The sequence below is a fragment of the Pelobates fuscus genome, chromosome 4 (assembly GCF_036172605.1).
Source record: "Pelobates fuscus isolate aPelFus1 chromosome 4, aPelFus1.pri, whole genome shotgun sequence".
Taxonomy (NCBI): domain Eukaryota; kingdom Metazoa; phylum Chordata; class Amphibia; order Anura; family Pelobatidae; genus Pelobates; species Pelobates fuscus.
The window spans coordinates 25026485-25041990 of NC_086320.1; the positions used below are offsets into that span (position 1 = coordinate 25026485).

General features: G+C 38.0%; 1 protein-coding gene across 2 annotated transcripts in view; it reads left to right on the forward strand.

Annotated features, from left to right (window-relative positions):
- COL22A1 (collagen type XXII alpha 1 chain) overlaps positions 1 to 15506 on the forward strand; it is a 321826-nt gene that overhangs the window by 284605 nt on the left and 21715 nt on the right. For both annotated transcript variants that reach the window (XM_063451032.1, XM_063451033.1), the window contains exons 53-56: positions 7178 to 7231; positions 12033 to 12077; positions 12302 to 12355; positions 14787 to 14840. In XM_063451032.1, coding sequence (XP_063307102.1) covers positions 7178 to 7231; positions 12033 to 12077; positions 12302 to 12355; positions 14787 to 14840 — 207 coding nt within the window. The remainder of the gene's footprint in view (positions 1 to 7177; positions 7232 to 12032; positions 12078 to 12301; positions 12356 to 14786; positions 14841 to 15506) is intronic.

Here is a 15506-nt window from a genome sequence, read left to right on the forward strand (position 1 = left end):
GCAGACTGTATTCCAATGGAGAATGCACACCGTATTCTACTATAGAATGCATACTATCTACCACAGGAGAACACACACTCTGTATACCACTGGGCATTGCAGACTGTATTCCAATAGAGTGTGCACACCGTATTCTACTATAGAATGCATACTATATATCACAGGAGAACATACACTCTGTATACCACTGGGTAATGCAGACTGTATTCCAATACATTGTGCACATTGTATCTACCATAGAATACACAATATATATATACCACAGGAGAACACACACTCTGTATACCACTGGGCATTGCAGACTGTATTCCAATAGAGTGTGCACGCTGTATTGTACTATAGAATGCATACTATATACCACAGGAGAACGCACACTCTGTGTACCACTGGACAATGCACACTATATTACAATGGAGAATGCACACTTGATCTACAATAGAATGCATACTATATACCACAGGAGAACACACACTTTGTGTACCACTGGTCAATGCAGACTGTATTCCAATGGAGAATGCACTCTGTATTCTACTATAGAATGCATAATATATATCACAGGAGAATGCACACTCTGTATACCACTGGACAATGCACACTGTATTCCAATAGAGTGCGCACACTGTATTCTACTACAGAATGCATAATATATATATCACAGGAGAACACCCACTCTGTATACCACTGGGCAATGAAGACTGTATTCCAATGGAGAATGCACACCGTATTCTACTATAGAATGCATACTATATATCACAGGAGAATGCACACTCTGAATACCACTGGGCAATGCAGACTGTATTCCAATAGAGTGTGCACACTGTATTCCACTATAAAATGCATACTATATACCACAGGAGAACACACACTCTGTATACCACTGGGTAATGCAGACTGTATTACAATACATTGTGCACACTGTATCTACTGTAGAAAGCATACTATCTACCACAGGAGAACACACACTCTGTATACCACTGGGCAATGCAGACTGTATTCCAATAGAGTGTGCACACCGTATTCTACTAGAGAATGCATACTATATACCACAGGAGAACACACACTCTGTATACCACTGGGCAATGCACACTGTATTCCAATAGAGTGTGCACACCGTATTCTACTATAGAATGCATACTATGTACCACAAGAGAACACACACTCTGTATACCACTGGGTAATGCATACATGGTCACTAAGAATACATTGATTTTTATTATGAGCATAAAATTGTATAACAGACTAAGGGGAAAACTAAATAATACTGAAACGTTAAAACTGAACACAAACTGTACAGAACATATATTGATTTTAAATACAGAGAAAAATTGATAGGGTAGATACAAAGCTTCACAAAAACACATGCAAAGCATTGGAAATAGTCCTATAAATGGCCTACCTCAGAGCTGCAGAGTAGGGGGTAACCCAGAAAAGATACACAGAAAAGGAGACCCTTGAAACAAGGGGATCCTGAGAAACAGCTCTGGACACAGAAAAGGCACTTGAATGCCAGGTAACAGGAAAGGAAGAGAGAAATAATAGGTGGGGGAGAGAGAGAGGATAAAAAGTAACCCTACACAGTCCCCCAAACCTCCGTGATGCACAGCTTCTTACAAAATAGAAGTAATTAATTGCCCGCCATAGGCAATAATGAAAAGGAGGGTCCCAGCTCTCAAAAATGCCGCCTAAGAAAATCTACTCGTGGGTAACAACCACCAGGACCAAAGGCAGGCTGTCCTAGAGGTCTGAATAACCTGGATAACTCAAGAAATCACCACATACTAACTGCCTAAGTGCTACCTAAAAAAGTGAAACTAAACATAAGAACGAAAAAGTAAACGCTCAACGCGCGTTTCAGCGTGGATACGCGCCGTCGTCAGGAGCAAGTCAAACACTGTGTGTACACAAGCCTCTTAAATACCTGTAAAGTCAGGGCGAAATGCCCCGCAGCTGATCGAAGCATATGGGGGGCGTGAGTACGCTTTGTTCAGTCACACCTCCTCTGCGCGTCATAACCTCCTACGGCTAAGCATTGGTTGTTATGTGGATCAATCAAAGTTGATCCGACGAGGTCCGCCACTCCCCCATCTTGCTGTCTCTCAAACTCTGACGCCGGTCATAGGATGACCGACACGTCCGTCAAGTATGGACAGGGGAGAGGGAGGTAAGGTGAGTGACTGGATGCTCGTCACGCCCAGTCTGTCACTGGCCGGTCTGTTCGAGTAGGGGAGTGGTAGAAACCAATCGAACCCTATGAGGGGCGGGACTATGTCCTACGTCCTACCCCTTCAGCAGACCGGTCAGTGTACGAAATGCTCGATGAATTGACATATAGCTCGAACACCTAATAGGGTGTTTTTAGATGACTGATGTATAATAAGTTATCCGGTACCTGAGAGTGAGGGGTCGAATTATGTCAACCTCCTCACGCTTCAGAACTGAAAAATTATTAAAGTGAAGAACTTGCACTGTCCGAAAATAAATTCTTTTTTGCTATTACGTACCGGGGAGCATCCATAAGTCGCTCCACTGTCAGCAATAATCGGGCTAGAGGAAAGAAGATTAATTGGACTGCAAGTATAAAGGAAGTCATCATGATTTAAAGAGATAGTCAATAAAAGGCGCTGTATATTCAGGAAGGGCCGGTGAGACTATACACAGTGTGTTCATAAGAACAAAAAACAAAAAAACTTTATTATTTACATATAGACAAATTTACAGACAGCAAATTAAAATAAGGTTAGTCAGATGGGTTTCAAGCCTATTGACCGTGGATGTTAAGTACCCTTAATTCTATAAGAATGATGTGAACGAAAACCCTTCGTTCAGTCCTCGAGGAGAAAGTGTTTTTAATTTGTAAATCCAGTAGGACTCCCTTTGTTTCAGTTGGGTTATTCAGACCTCTAGGACAGCCTGCCTTTGGTCCTGGTGGTTGTTACCCACGAGTAGATTTTCTTAGGCGGCATTTTTGAGAGCTGGGACCCTCCTTTTCATTATTGCCTATGGCGGGCAATTAATTACTTCTATTTTGTAAGAAGCTGTGCATCAAGGAGGTTTGGGGGACTGTGTAGGGTTACTTTTCATCCTCTCTCTCTCCCCCACCTATTATTTCTCTCTTCCTTTCCTGTTACCTGGCATTCAAGTGCCTTTTCTGTGTCCAGAGCTGTTTCTCAGGATCCCCTTGTTTCAAGGGTCTCCTTTTCTGTATATTGATTTTAAAATTCTCTTTAGGGTATAACATAAATATCACATCAAATCCCCCTCTCTTCTTTAGAAACTAGAAAAGAATCTTGTTGAATAATTCCTACAGAATTAGTTTTAACCCCTTAAGGACTGTACCAAATGTACAAGTTGGGATCAAAACAAAATGTAAACAAACCACAGAATTTGACTATATGTCTGTTCAACAATAATTTCCCTCTTTCATACTAAGTGCACCCACACCTATTATATATCATTTTGTTGAAGAGAAACCGAACTTTCATTTCATATCAAACATCCATATAAGGAATTCCATTTTATATGAATAAAATCTAAAACAGTTTGAGAAATGAAGAAATTGGATTTTCCAAGTTCTGCTTGGCACAAATCCTAGTCAAAGTTAGTGTTCAGATTTTTTTGCATTTTTCACATAAAAAAAACCTTTATTTTACTGATAATATTATTGTCAGTATATATTTAACTGCCCTGAAACACTCCTAGTTCTGCTCAGTGATGTCTCGCGAGCGCCACGGTACCCCTCATGTATAGGTTTTATGGGGTTTTGGAAAGTTACAGGGTCATATATAAGGCTTATCCATTTATGTTTTTACACATTGAAATTTGTCAGATTAGTTTGCTGTGTCTAGGCTGCCTTTGAGACTGTATGGCAGCCCAGAAATGAAAATTACCCCCATCATGGCATACCATTTGAAAAAGTAGACATCCCAGGGTATTCAAAATTGGGTATGCCCAGTCTTTTTTAGTAGCCACTTGGACACAAAACCTAGCTAAACTTAGTGTTCAGATCTTTTTTTTTGCATTTTTCACATAACAACTGTTCTTTTACTGATCATATCATTGTCATTATATATTGTACTGCCCTGAAACACTCCTAGTTCTGTTCAGTGATGTCTCATGAGCACCACGGTGCCCCCCATGTATAGGTTTTATGGGGTTTTGGAAAGTTACAGGGTCATATCTACAGCTTGTCCGTTTATGTTTTTTCACATTGAAATTTTATTAAGTGATTTTCTGGGCCTATCTCGCCTTTAAAAGTGGCAGCCCGGGGAATAATTCCACCATTATGGCATACCATTTTTAAAAGTAGGCAACCCAGAGTATTCTAAATGGCATATTTAATAGGTTTAGTCTAACCACTTTATCAGAAATGAAGGGCCCACGTATTGGTTATAGTTTTATTTGTGCTTTTCCACACTGATGAACTCACTTTTCACAGGACATTTCATATTTCTGATATGAGTTTGTGCAGTAGAGCCTCTGTATTTTGATTACACATTGTTTCACAAATATAACAGTACCCCCATGTACCCCTATTTCAGAATTGTCACAGGGTAAAATATATTAGATGCCCTTTCAGCTTGTAAGTTTGACAAAGTGATGTTCTCGGTCTATGTGGCTTTTGAGAGAGTATGGCAGCTTGGGTAATAACATTTCCACCATTATGGCATACCATTTTCAAAAGTAGGCAACCCAGAGTAATCCAAATGGCATAATTTGAGATGTTTGGTCTAGCCATTTTAACAAAAATGCAAGACCCATGTAGCGATCTCTACTTTTATTTTTCCTTTTAACACACATGAATTTAATTTTCACTGGAAATGTCATAATCCTGATATTAGTTAGTGCAATATCAAAATCAGAATATAACAATACCCGCATGTACAATTTTTCCAGGTTTTTATTATATCACAGGAATAGAACAGTACCCCTACATCCACTTCGAGCTGAAGACAGAGAGACGCAAAGAGATCTTTGATCTCACACAGAGAGTTACTGTGTGAAAAGATTGAGAAGTTAAAAAAAAAATAGCGATTTTATGAACCCTTTTTGTGCTAATCACAGCAATAACCCTGTGATTAGAGTTTTTATTGGAAGTCACATTTCCAGTACTGCATATGTAGTTATTTGAGTTGTTTGGTGTAGCCACTTAAGAATGGCTAGTGTAAACAGGGACAGGCCAAGGTCAGGGGAATTCAGAAGTCAGAGTAGTCGGTAAAACACGCCAATAGGTTGGTACAGGTAGCTAACAAAGCATAGTCAGGACAAGCCGAGGTCAGAAATCCTTTCGGACTACTTTCTTGTAGCAAACATGGCATTCTTTAGGGAGTTTTTGTACGGGGGGTGGGGAGGATTTGGGAGGGGAAGTGTTTGCCGCAACGTCTTTGGAGATCTCCTGATTCCAAAGTGGGATTGGAGGACTGCGTAAATAGCAAATGGGATAAAATGCTTAGCATGAATTCAAGGAAAGGGCAGGGCTTACCTATGATCTCTTTTATATATAGGACATGGGCATTGAAAATTGCAATCTGACTCACGTAGATTGCAATTTTCTTGTACCAGGTCCTAGTTTTTCAGTTCACCAGATAGGGCTGTATGCATTGGTCAGCCAAGTCTACTCACCCCATAAACTTGCTGTAGTCAATGCACTTCAGCTTTGCCAGATGCTCAGTGCTACCTCTCATAGACACTAGCACTGTACTTTCGTCGTGCTTCGTAGACAGTATGTATACATCCTTCCTATCTCTGAAGCGAAGAGCAAGCAACTCATCCTGGCGGAGAGCTGAAGAGGAACCTCTACTGCTTCTGCCTCTTGCCATGGTTTGGGGGAAACCCCTGCGTTTCTTCCTCACTGTGCCACAGGCTAGGGTTTCAAAGCAATATACATTTTTAAATAATTCTATACTAGTATAGTAATTGTCAACCCATAGCCTGTATCCCTTATTTAACATGGAAAGGATTAGATCCCAAACAATCTTGCTACTTGTACCCACAGAATCAGGGTATCCTGGTGGGTCAAGATGGCTATCCTTCCCCTGGTAAATGCGAAACGCCCATGGTTAACCAGTACAGGATTTGCATTATCTATAAAATTTAACGCCATATAAGGACCGCTTAGGTGTTATATATTGTTTAAAGAGCAGTCGACCTTTGAATTTCATTAGGGATTCATCAATTTAAATATTTTTTTCGGGAATATAATTTTCAGAACATTTGTCTAACAGGAGTTGGATAAAGGGCCGAATGTTATAGAGCCTGTCAAACAGTGGGTCATTGAGTTATCATTAAAATGAAGGAATCGCAGCAGTTTCAGGTAATGATCCCTTTGCATAACCTCAAGGAAGACAAAATGGCCACCATTTGTTTGCACACGTGCATTCAGTTATGCGAACAGCGGCCATACATGGGAAACACTTTCTTTAACAAGCAATTTGTGGTTAACAGCCAGGGGTGCGAACAAGGGGACCACACAGATGGGGGTTCGGTAAACAAACGGGGGTGTACGGACAGCCAAACAACAGGGGATAAAAGTATACAAAGAGCGTCCATTGCGCTACAATAGGATTTTAGAATTAATGTAGATCATCAAATAACAATTTCAATCTCTCAGTCCATTGTTATCAAGGTGACATGATTATATATGTAAATTCGGATTCAAAGTGAATTTCAAATGAAAGGTAAAATTTGTTGAACTGGAAAAATGATCTAAGACAGTTATGCAAGTCAGTTATGCTTTCCGTTTGGCAATTTTCATCATGAATTCGAAATTCACTTTGAATTCGCTCTTTAGTAAATAATCCTACAGGTGTTTGTCTGCCGTGAAACATAACTGACACACTTCTCAAGATCTCGATATTATTTGAAAACAGAAAAAAATCATCATTAGCTTACCACCCATTTACCAGTTTCATCTAATTTTTTTTTGTTTCATGAAAAAGTTAAATTTCAGTTGTTTTTTTTTTTTTTTTTTGTTGTTGTTTTTTTTTAGTTACTGGGACATTTAGTGATGTATACTCAAGAAATAATTGGGATTTCAAAATGTGTCGGAAATATATTGGAATCTGTTTTCTGTGTATAGCAATTGTGAGTTAAAATAATTAAACATAATCACAGGGACCTCCTTCGCTGCTTTTGTTAACATTTTGAGCGTTTTCCTGTTTGTTTGTTTGTTTTTATGTAGGGAAAACCTGGAGATCTTGGGCCGCCGGGCAGAGAAGGACCACGAGGATTGCCGGTAAGAATAACAAGTACTATATATTGAATGCAAACACAATAAGTTAATATAATGTGGCTCTTATATAAACAATGGAAATTCCTACGTTTAGGAATTATTAATTCTCTTTTTTGTGTGTTGGAGTTCCTAATTGTTGAGTCTAGAAATGAATTAATTAATTATAACAAATATTATTAACAATACTTTAATAGTTAATAATACAATTGCACAGGTTGAACTTAGGGACCTTATGTCTTTCTCTTATATCCTATACATGTAGGTGTAGAAGAACGCAAATTAAACCCCCAAATAAAGCTTATTGCAAAGGGGTAAAATAAAACCATTGCCAACTCCAGGGACAATATGTACAGCCTTGATCAACATTTCAAAATTGAAGTTACATTAACACTTTTCTGTTGTTCTAACTCTATGCTCTATGTGTGAGATTGTTGTGTGTGGCTAATTATTTGATAAATCTATCAGAGATATCACACAATTGCCCAATGATTAAGATAGAAGAATAAAAAAATATATATTTTAATAATTAAAATATTTTAGGGATTTGTCCAAATGGATAATATTTCAAAGCCATCGGCATAGCAAAAAAGACTGCACATAAGAGATCACTCTGCCTAATAGTGTCGATGCATTATGATGATTTAAAAAAATCTAAATATAAGATTTTCATAGACTCTTCACTTTACCTTGGGCTCATTGGGATTCTAGAATTCCATTCATTGTTCACTATACATCTGATTTGCATTTTTATCTTCCCCTTATTTAATTCATATATTTTTAATTACAAATCACAGTTCATATGCAAGATTACAATTAGTAAGCTATAGGTTTTTAACCCTTAATCCCCCGCCCCCTGTACCCGCCAACAATTTTGTTACCACTTTCTGATTGGCAAGGTTTCTGTGATACACATTCTGTGAAACAGCTTACTTGCTTTTTTTGGTTTAATTTGTAATTTTGTTTTGTGGGTTTTTTTTTTTTTTTGGTAAAATCAGCAAGTAGTTTCACTTATTACGGGCCGATCAATTCTAAAAAAATGAACAAAATTTATGAGAAAGATAAATGATTCTGGCACATTATAGAAAAGGAAAAACCCCGTCCCCAGTGTATAAAGGGTGGAATAACAGTGACTGTACTATTTCCTACATACATAAGAAAATGGTGCTTACTCACAAAACCTAACTTAGAGGAAAGATAATAAGGGATAAAAAAATGTATTCACTTAGTTTTTTAGCTCATATTATTTTTACACTGTTTAGCTCCAGTTATCCATCCCCCATGTGGCATTATTTGCTCGGTGGGTTTATTACTTTAGCACTGGGGTAGGCAACCTTCAGTATTCCAGATGTTGTAGAGTACATTTGCAATAATGCTTTATTGGACAGTCATAATGCTGGCAAAACATCAAGATAGATGTACAACAACATCTGTAGGGCCAATGGTTACCTTCCCCTGCTAAGAAGGATGTTTTATACCCACGCAGTTCACATGTTTCAGGAACACAGCTTTGAGGCACGTTTACTTATGCCATCCATCTCACGCTATACGGAACGGCATCATCTATAACTCTAAGTACTTAGAAAATAATGAGAGAGAAAAATCCTCATCGAAGATTTATAAACAATTCTCCATAATATCCCCTGACTTTCTAATGTTGTGTTTTTTTGTTTTTGTTTTTTTTAATTTTGATAAATATTCGGTTACTTTTCACTAGTTCCCCTTAAGCAAACATTGATAAATTGTCGTCTATAAAGCACATTTTATATGAAAGAAAAAAACCTTAATGCAGAAAAATGCTTTTCCTTTGTTACAGTTCTTTCAGTTACACATTGTAACATTTAGCAATAAGCATTTTTTATGGAAATTGAGGGTTCTGTTGCCAAGCATTTGTCTACATAATCAATGGGAGTAATAAACCGAATAGAACGGCAATTAGTTTGTGGTTTCATTTTGTTATTTTTTTATAGACTTTCTCACAAGAATGCCTGCCTAGGGGAAAAGAAGTTTTCATTTTAAAGTTTCTTAGGAAAACTAAGAGTGATAGATGAGATAGCAGTTTAGGAGAAAATAACAGAAAATTGGATCACTTGACATTGAATTATAAAGAGAAGTGTACGCTTAGAACAGAAGGAAACAAATAGGTGACGGATTGGGGTTTGTAACACACTGGTACTAGATTTACATAGAAAGTAGAGATAAAGAACAATCAATGCTAGAATGATTTACTAGGGTAATGAAAAATCTCCTGCAAAACGGCTTCATCTCTTTATGCTTCCAATCCCTTTAATTACAATAAAACCTGTAACAGTATGTGTTAAATGAAGACCCATGCTCCTGCCTGGGTTTCCCCCTCCCTCTCCTTTAAAAACAAAAATAAGATGGCCTGTGAAATAGATGGGGCTTTATCCCGTTCTTTCACTCTCTGTGCAGCCCAGCATCCAGCTCTTTCTCCTATGAAATATGAGACAAAAGTTTCATAACTCTATATGTTTTATTTCTCCAAGTCTGCTAAAATACATCCAGTTCCCTGATAGTATTAGTACCAATATACTGTCTCCTAACATACAGCTTGATTTAGTAGTTGGCATTGAAAACTGTAGTTAGTAGTTATTTTTTGGGTGTAATTGCAGAATTTGCACGATGCTGGGAAAATAATTTTCAGAAGTGATTAATCATAGTTGCGAGTCTGGGTAATAGTTTTGGTAACATTAATTTGACATACTTTATACCCCTTCATAGTAGTTTTGTATACACCATGTATATTTCGTCATGGTAATAGTTTACGAATCTTCCGGCAGGACATTACTACATTTCGCAAAACACATATTATCTCCATGCTACTTCGGCAAACTTAATAAATTTGCTGTACCCCAGTGTCTTTGGCAGTCGTCAAATCTCAGGCCAAGAATGCAACTGTGGGACGTGATATAAAGGGGATTCTATTGAAGAGGCCACAACGTATATAATGTTTATGTGCATGGGCAAAGAAAAACTCTGTACCCTCCTTTCTTTAAAATTAGCACACACAAAAACAATAATAAAAAAAAAAATCCATTTAGAAACATTCAATAAAGCTTTGCAAGAATTCCCAGCAAACAATACAAACGATAAGCAGCAAAAATTCCCACAAGGAATAACAAATAAAAATATCTAAATGTTATTTGAAAAATCCCACAGGTAAAATCTGTGAAAAAGTAGATAAATCAAATAAAGCGTTTTCCACAAGACGTGTAAAACTGACTAGCTTTTCTTTGTATTTATATGCTTAATAGACTCGTGTGTTAGTAATATTTAGCTCCTGTAAGCTGAAAATACTAATTATTATAAGAAAAGAAAATGTAGATCATTTCTTTCAGTCTAAAAAAAATGTGGTGGATGGCCTGGTACCTCCGCCAAACACACTCCCTAGCTATCGCCGGGACACCATCAGCACCTAAGCCCTTAGTCGCTGCAGCTTGGCCAGGTGGTCACGCCGTAGTTTCACATCCTGGAACAGGGTCCTGGATCCAGCTTCCAGTGATCAAAGCTCTCCTGCAGAGAATATAGCTGTGTAGTAATTAATATAGCTGTTATAGCATTCCACCCTCACATTAGCTGAGACTGAATGCTGGGAGTAGATCTGTTTAATGCAGGCAAGCACTCTCAATTTATACACACAGTAAACTCCTCCCCTGTGCCTAAGAGATAATTGAGTCAGGAACTGAACAAACTCAATTATCCCCAGGTACAGAAAAGTATAACAATTTTTAAACACCCCAAAAGTACCCCCAAAATCCATGGAACCCCTCAAGAGTCACATTCCCGGATAGTCCTTAACTGAGTGCCTATCATAACCAAAAAGCACTTGATTCAGTTTTCCATCGAGGTAAACCTGTGACCGGCCGCACACGTGGCTTCAGCCCAAAATAGTTCCATAAGAAAAGTGGTAGTGGTCAGTCCCTTTCGCAGTCCAAAACCAAATGAAATACCGAACTGATCCTCTGGCTCCTAAGTAGCGATTGTTCTCCTAGTTCATGCGAAAAATCACACTGAACAGCGCTTTCCTGACATATACAAAAAATAAGAGTTTGTCTGTCCAATTTTAGTTCCATGTTCTTGACGACCAAACACCACTGCCTCTAAGTTCCCACGTGTTTGTGCATAGGAATGGTGGCCACCCAGCTGAACACTTAGGATACATAGTGTGAAAACGATGATGGAGGTGTCAGGAGAGGTTAATAGGAGTTAACAAGCCCAGAGGTGCTCCGCAATTCGTGCATTTGTTCGGTTCTCGAACAGAAAAGGGAAAACACATGAATCAAGTAGTTTATGGGTCGGTTACATGGCCTATAGTCCTTGGGCAGGAGGCTAGTCAGAAGGCTCCTCCAGGAGCCTGTGTCATAGACACATTTTCCACAAAAATTCACTCACTAAATTAAATTTTCTGAAAAAATATTAACATATACAGAAAAAAACCACACAGTTAAAATGGAAATATTTTAAAAATGAAACAAAGTTTATACTCATCCATATATTACAGTATATTAATATAGTCACTTACACATATAAATTGATTTCCCCTATTTTAACAGACATTGATTGTAGTCTACAGCAGGAATATATATATTTACCAAGTTTCTACTGTCTGCTATATACTTTCCAATGGCATAGCTTAATGGGAATTGTAGTTTGTTACAAAATAGAGGTTTGAGATTTGAACATCAGAGATTTACACAACAGATAAAGAAACGGCAATGAGTAATGGACTAGCAGATAGTATTGGACTAGCAGATCTGATGTGATACTCACATATATTGTTTTTTAGGGCTTCAAAGGACACAGAGGAGATGCAGGTCTTCCAGGTGCCCGAGTAAGTAATATTACATAATATATTTTGATGCTATAATAATTTTAATGATGACACAATACTACTCTTGAATCACAATATAATTTTGCCTGTTATGTTCTTTACTTAATCACCTTATTTGTTATCTGGTATGTGTTCCCTCTACTGATTTATGCTTTGCTGCACAGATTCTGCAAAACCTCAAATCATGTTAAGATAACACTTCTGTATTCTTCTTCTTCCTACAGGGCGAACCGGGTATAGCAGGTCCCCCAGGACGGGAAGGGAGCACAGGGAAGGATGTAAGTGTCTGCAGTAGAGGTGTAGCAAGTAAATGTAATCTGTGACTTGTTTTACAGTACAGCATGGATTGAATTAGTAATGTTAGATAGATACACAAAATGTATCAAAGAAAAAGCAGGTACAATTCTGAAAAAAATTACTGTTACTAAATAACAAATTGTCTTCAGGTCAACGAATAAACCGTTTGTCCATAATACGAATTTTACCCAAAGAGTAATCATCCAAAATGTTTTGGAATCATCCATCCCCTTCACCAGCAGCCCCTAAAACATGAGTTACTTTCCTTGGCTTGTTGAATGTTGGGAAGTATGTCATATTTATTTAATGAACAGCAGGTTATTGAAAGCTTTTAGATTACAGTGTACCTTACAGTGTACCTCATGTTGCCTAATAGTTCCCTTCCCAGAGGAGTCAGATGCATTGCAAAGCTATAAATGCTATGAAATAAATATTTTTGAATTATCCAGTAATTTTACAATATTAAATAAATCCCTGTCTACGGCGTGTTAATATTTGCTGCCTTTTGGACAACACAATAGTTGTAAATAGTATGCAAAGTATGTACAAGGAGTTGAAAACTGAGAATACTAATTAAAATTGTAGTGGAGCTGCAAGGCTGAGACCAAATATCTCTGCTGGAATCTTCTGAAGCTGGAAGGGAAGCACTGTTTAGTGAATATAGCCCATTCCCTATTAATTGGACGATACACAATTCTGGAAGTCAATTGATTTTTATTAGCCTACACATGGCTTTTTATGCACAGCCACATAGTATTGGGTCTTTAAGCGCACAACATATCTGAAAAGCACTCAGATTGGTTCTGTGGAACGGGATTGCTATTCGGGAGAGGTTTTGACCTGCACAAACACCAACAAACGCTCCCCCTGACTCTTAGGTATTGACTGGGGTTTACACGAATGTGAAGCTGAAATTAGTTCCTCGCACTCGACAACCAATTACCACTGCCTTTCTTTGGGAGACAAAATGGTTGCCATGCACTGGACCATGTGTGTTCGGTATACAAAAGGCGGACATCCAGGGACAGCACTCAAATTAATCCTTTAATTGTGGTTAACAACCAGGGGTGGTCGGTGTTCTAAGTCAATAATTAGGTGGACCATGCAAGTACTGTTCGGTTCCACAACAGGGGAATACGGTATTGTTCGGGAAAATAAAATATGGGTTCGGGCAACCTCAGAGACTAAATTCAGATCTGGCACAAAGAGTTACCAGTGCAGCAACACATGGTATAGACAGGAGGGAAATATAAAAGGAGGACCAGCACCATCCACAAGAGTGTCTATAGAGGGTGCAGCAACCCTCACAATTGCTCAGCAATGCAAGTAAAGACAAACGTTCTTGTGTTCACGTGTTCAGTGCTCAATACATTTTAATTCAAGCCATCCATCAAGCCGGCATTCTTTAGATTCTCCACTGAGCATTTGGTTTGATAAAGGCCAAGTTGTTCCCGGTGTGAGTAATGGAATCAATAAAATGTTGTTGAGCATTTTTTTTGTGTGTGTGTTTTATTCACTAAACTGAGAAGTGCCAGGAGATAATTAGCTGGTATCAAAGTTTAGTTGGATGTTTTTCCAATATCCTATCATTCTTCTACAATCTCCTGTTACGGAAAGGATTATACATGGCAGATAAATATAAATGAGGTTCAAAACCAACTATAGCTGAGCTACATACTCCTACTACAACTATATTGTATAAGTTTGTTATATTGTCTCACCTCAGTAACCTCACTGCCAATTTAAGTCTGTCTTCTTTGCAAGTTTCTGTTAATTAGATTTGATGAGACTTTTTCATCTCAAATCCAGTGAAGAATCAGTGTACTTATTGCTAAACAGATGCCCATGCTAAAGTCACTGAACATTTTGCCATATATACATTTTATTAGTTTGTTTTAAGTACTATACAAGACAAAGGAACACACAAAATAAAACGCAAATTGTCACTTATGAGCCAATGGAAACAGACATCAGCATAAGTAAGACACATGGTACAATTGTATAAAGATGGCAATAACATTTTATTTTCTGCATTTTGGATCTAGATATTGCTCACAAAATTGACACAAATGGGAGAAAGAAATAAAGATAAGAACAACGAAAGTTCAGAAAAGAAGGACGATAGAGAGACACAGGGCTTAGGGAGCCTTTGAGTTACCAAACATTTGAAAAAAATTACAGGAAATCCTAAATATTGTGTGGAAGACCGGGCCCCCAGATTGACCCGTCTGTGGTGTGTCACTGAACATTTTGTAAAGAGAATGAACATATTAATTACTTGTTTTTGCATTGTTTGTTTGAGTTATAAGAGGCATCAACACATCTATGATATTCTGTTGAGCCTTAGCAGTACCAGTGTTGACAAGGAAAATGTACCATTTTCATGATATCTTTTTCTTCATATTCCTCTAGGGTGACCCAGGAACGCCTGGACATCAAGGACCGCGAGGGATACGAGGACCACCTGTACGTTTTCTCTTTGATCATAATTATAATGAAAAATACTTTAAATTTCAAACTCTTTGGGATTTATTTACTAACAAAGTAATTTTGACACGTGAATCACTATATCTTGACGAAGTGCTTCATGTGTGAAGCATGTGCTTTTTTTCATTTCCAAAAAATTTACATTTCAACAGCAATTGGCACTTGTATAAATTAACCTATAACACTCCCCCCGCCTCTTTCCCCCATTCCCCCATTTATCAATCAGACAACCAGTAATGTTACTTCCTGGTTTGTTTAGCTCAGTGGCACTAAACACAAGAGGGAGCAATTGCCCAGAGCACTTACCTTGCAAAGATTTCTCATTGACCTGTATTGGGAAGTCTGTGATTGCACAGCCACAGAATGTCTGGGCAGGGTTAGTAGGGGAGAACTTGTAATGGCTGCAGACGAGATCTGTTTTATATAAACCTTCAATGAAAAGAATGCACAATTAAATGCATGCATGTACTCAATGGGGTTATATCTACTTACTAGTGATTTTTTTGGGGGGGTTGAGGGGAGTGGGGGGGCAGTGGAGTGACCATTTAATAAATTATTTAATAAATTCAAGGTTAAATAGACAAGTTGGAAAAGGAGTATGATACTTTTTACAACTTTGTTGTTTTGGCCTACATGTTGTAACTC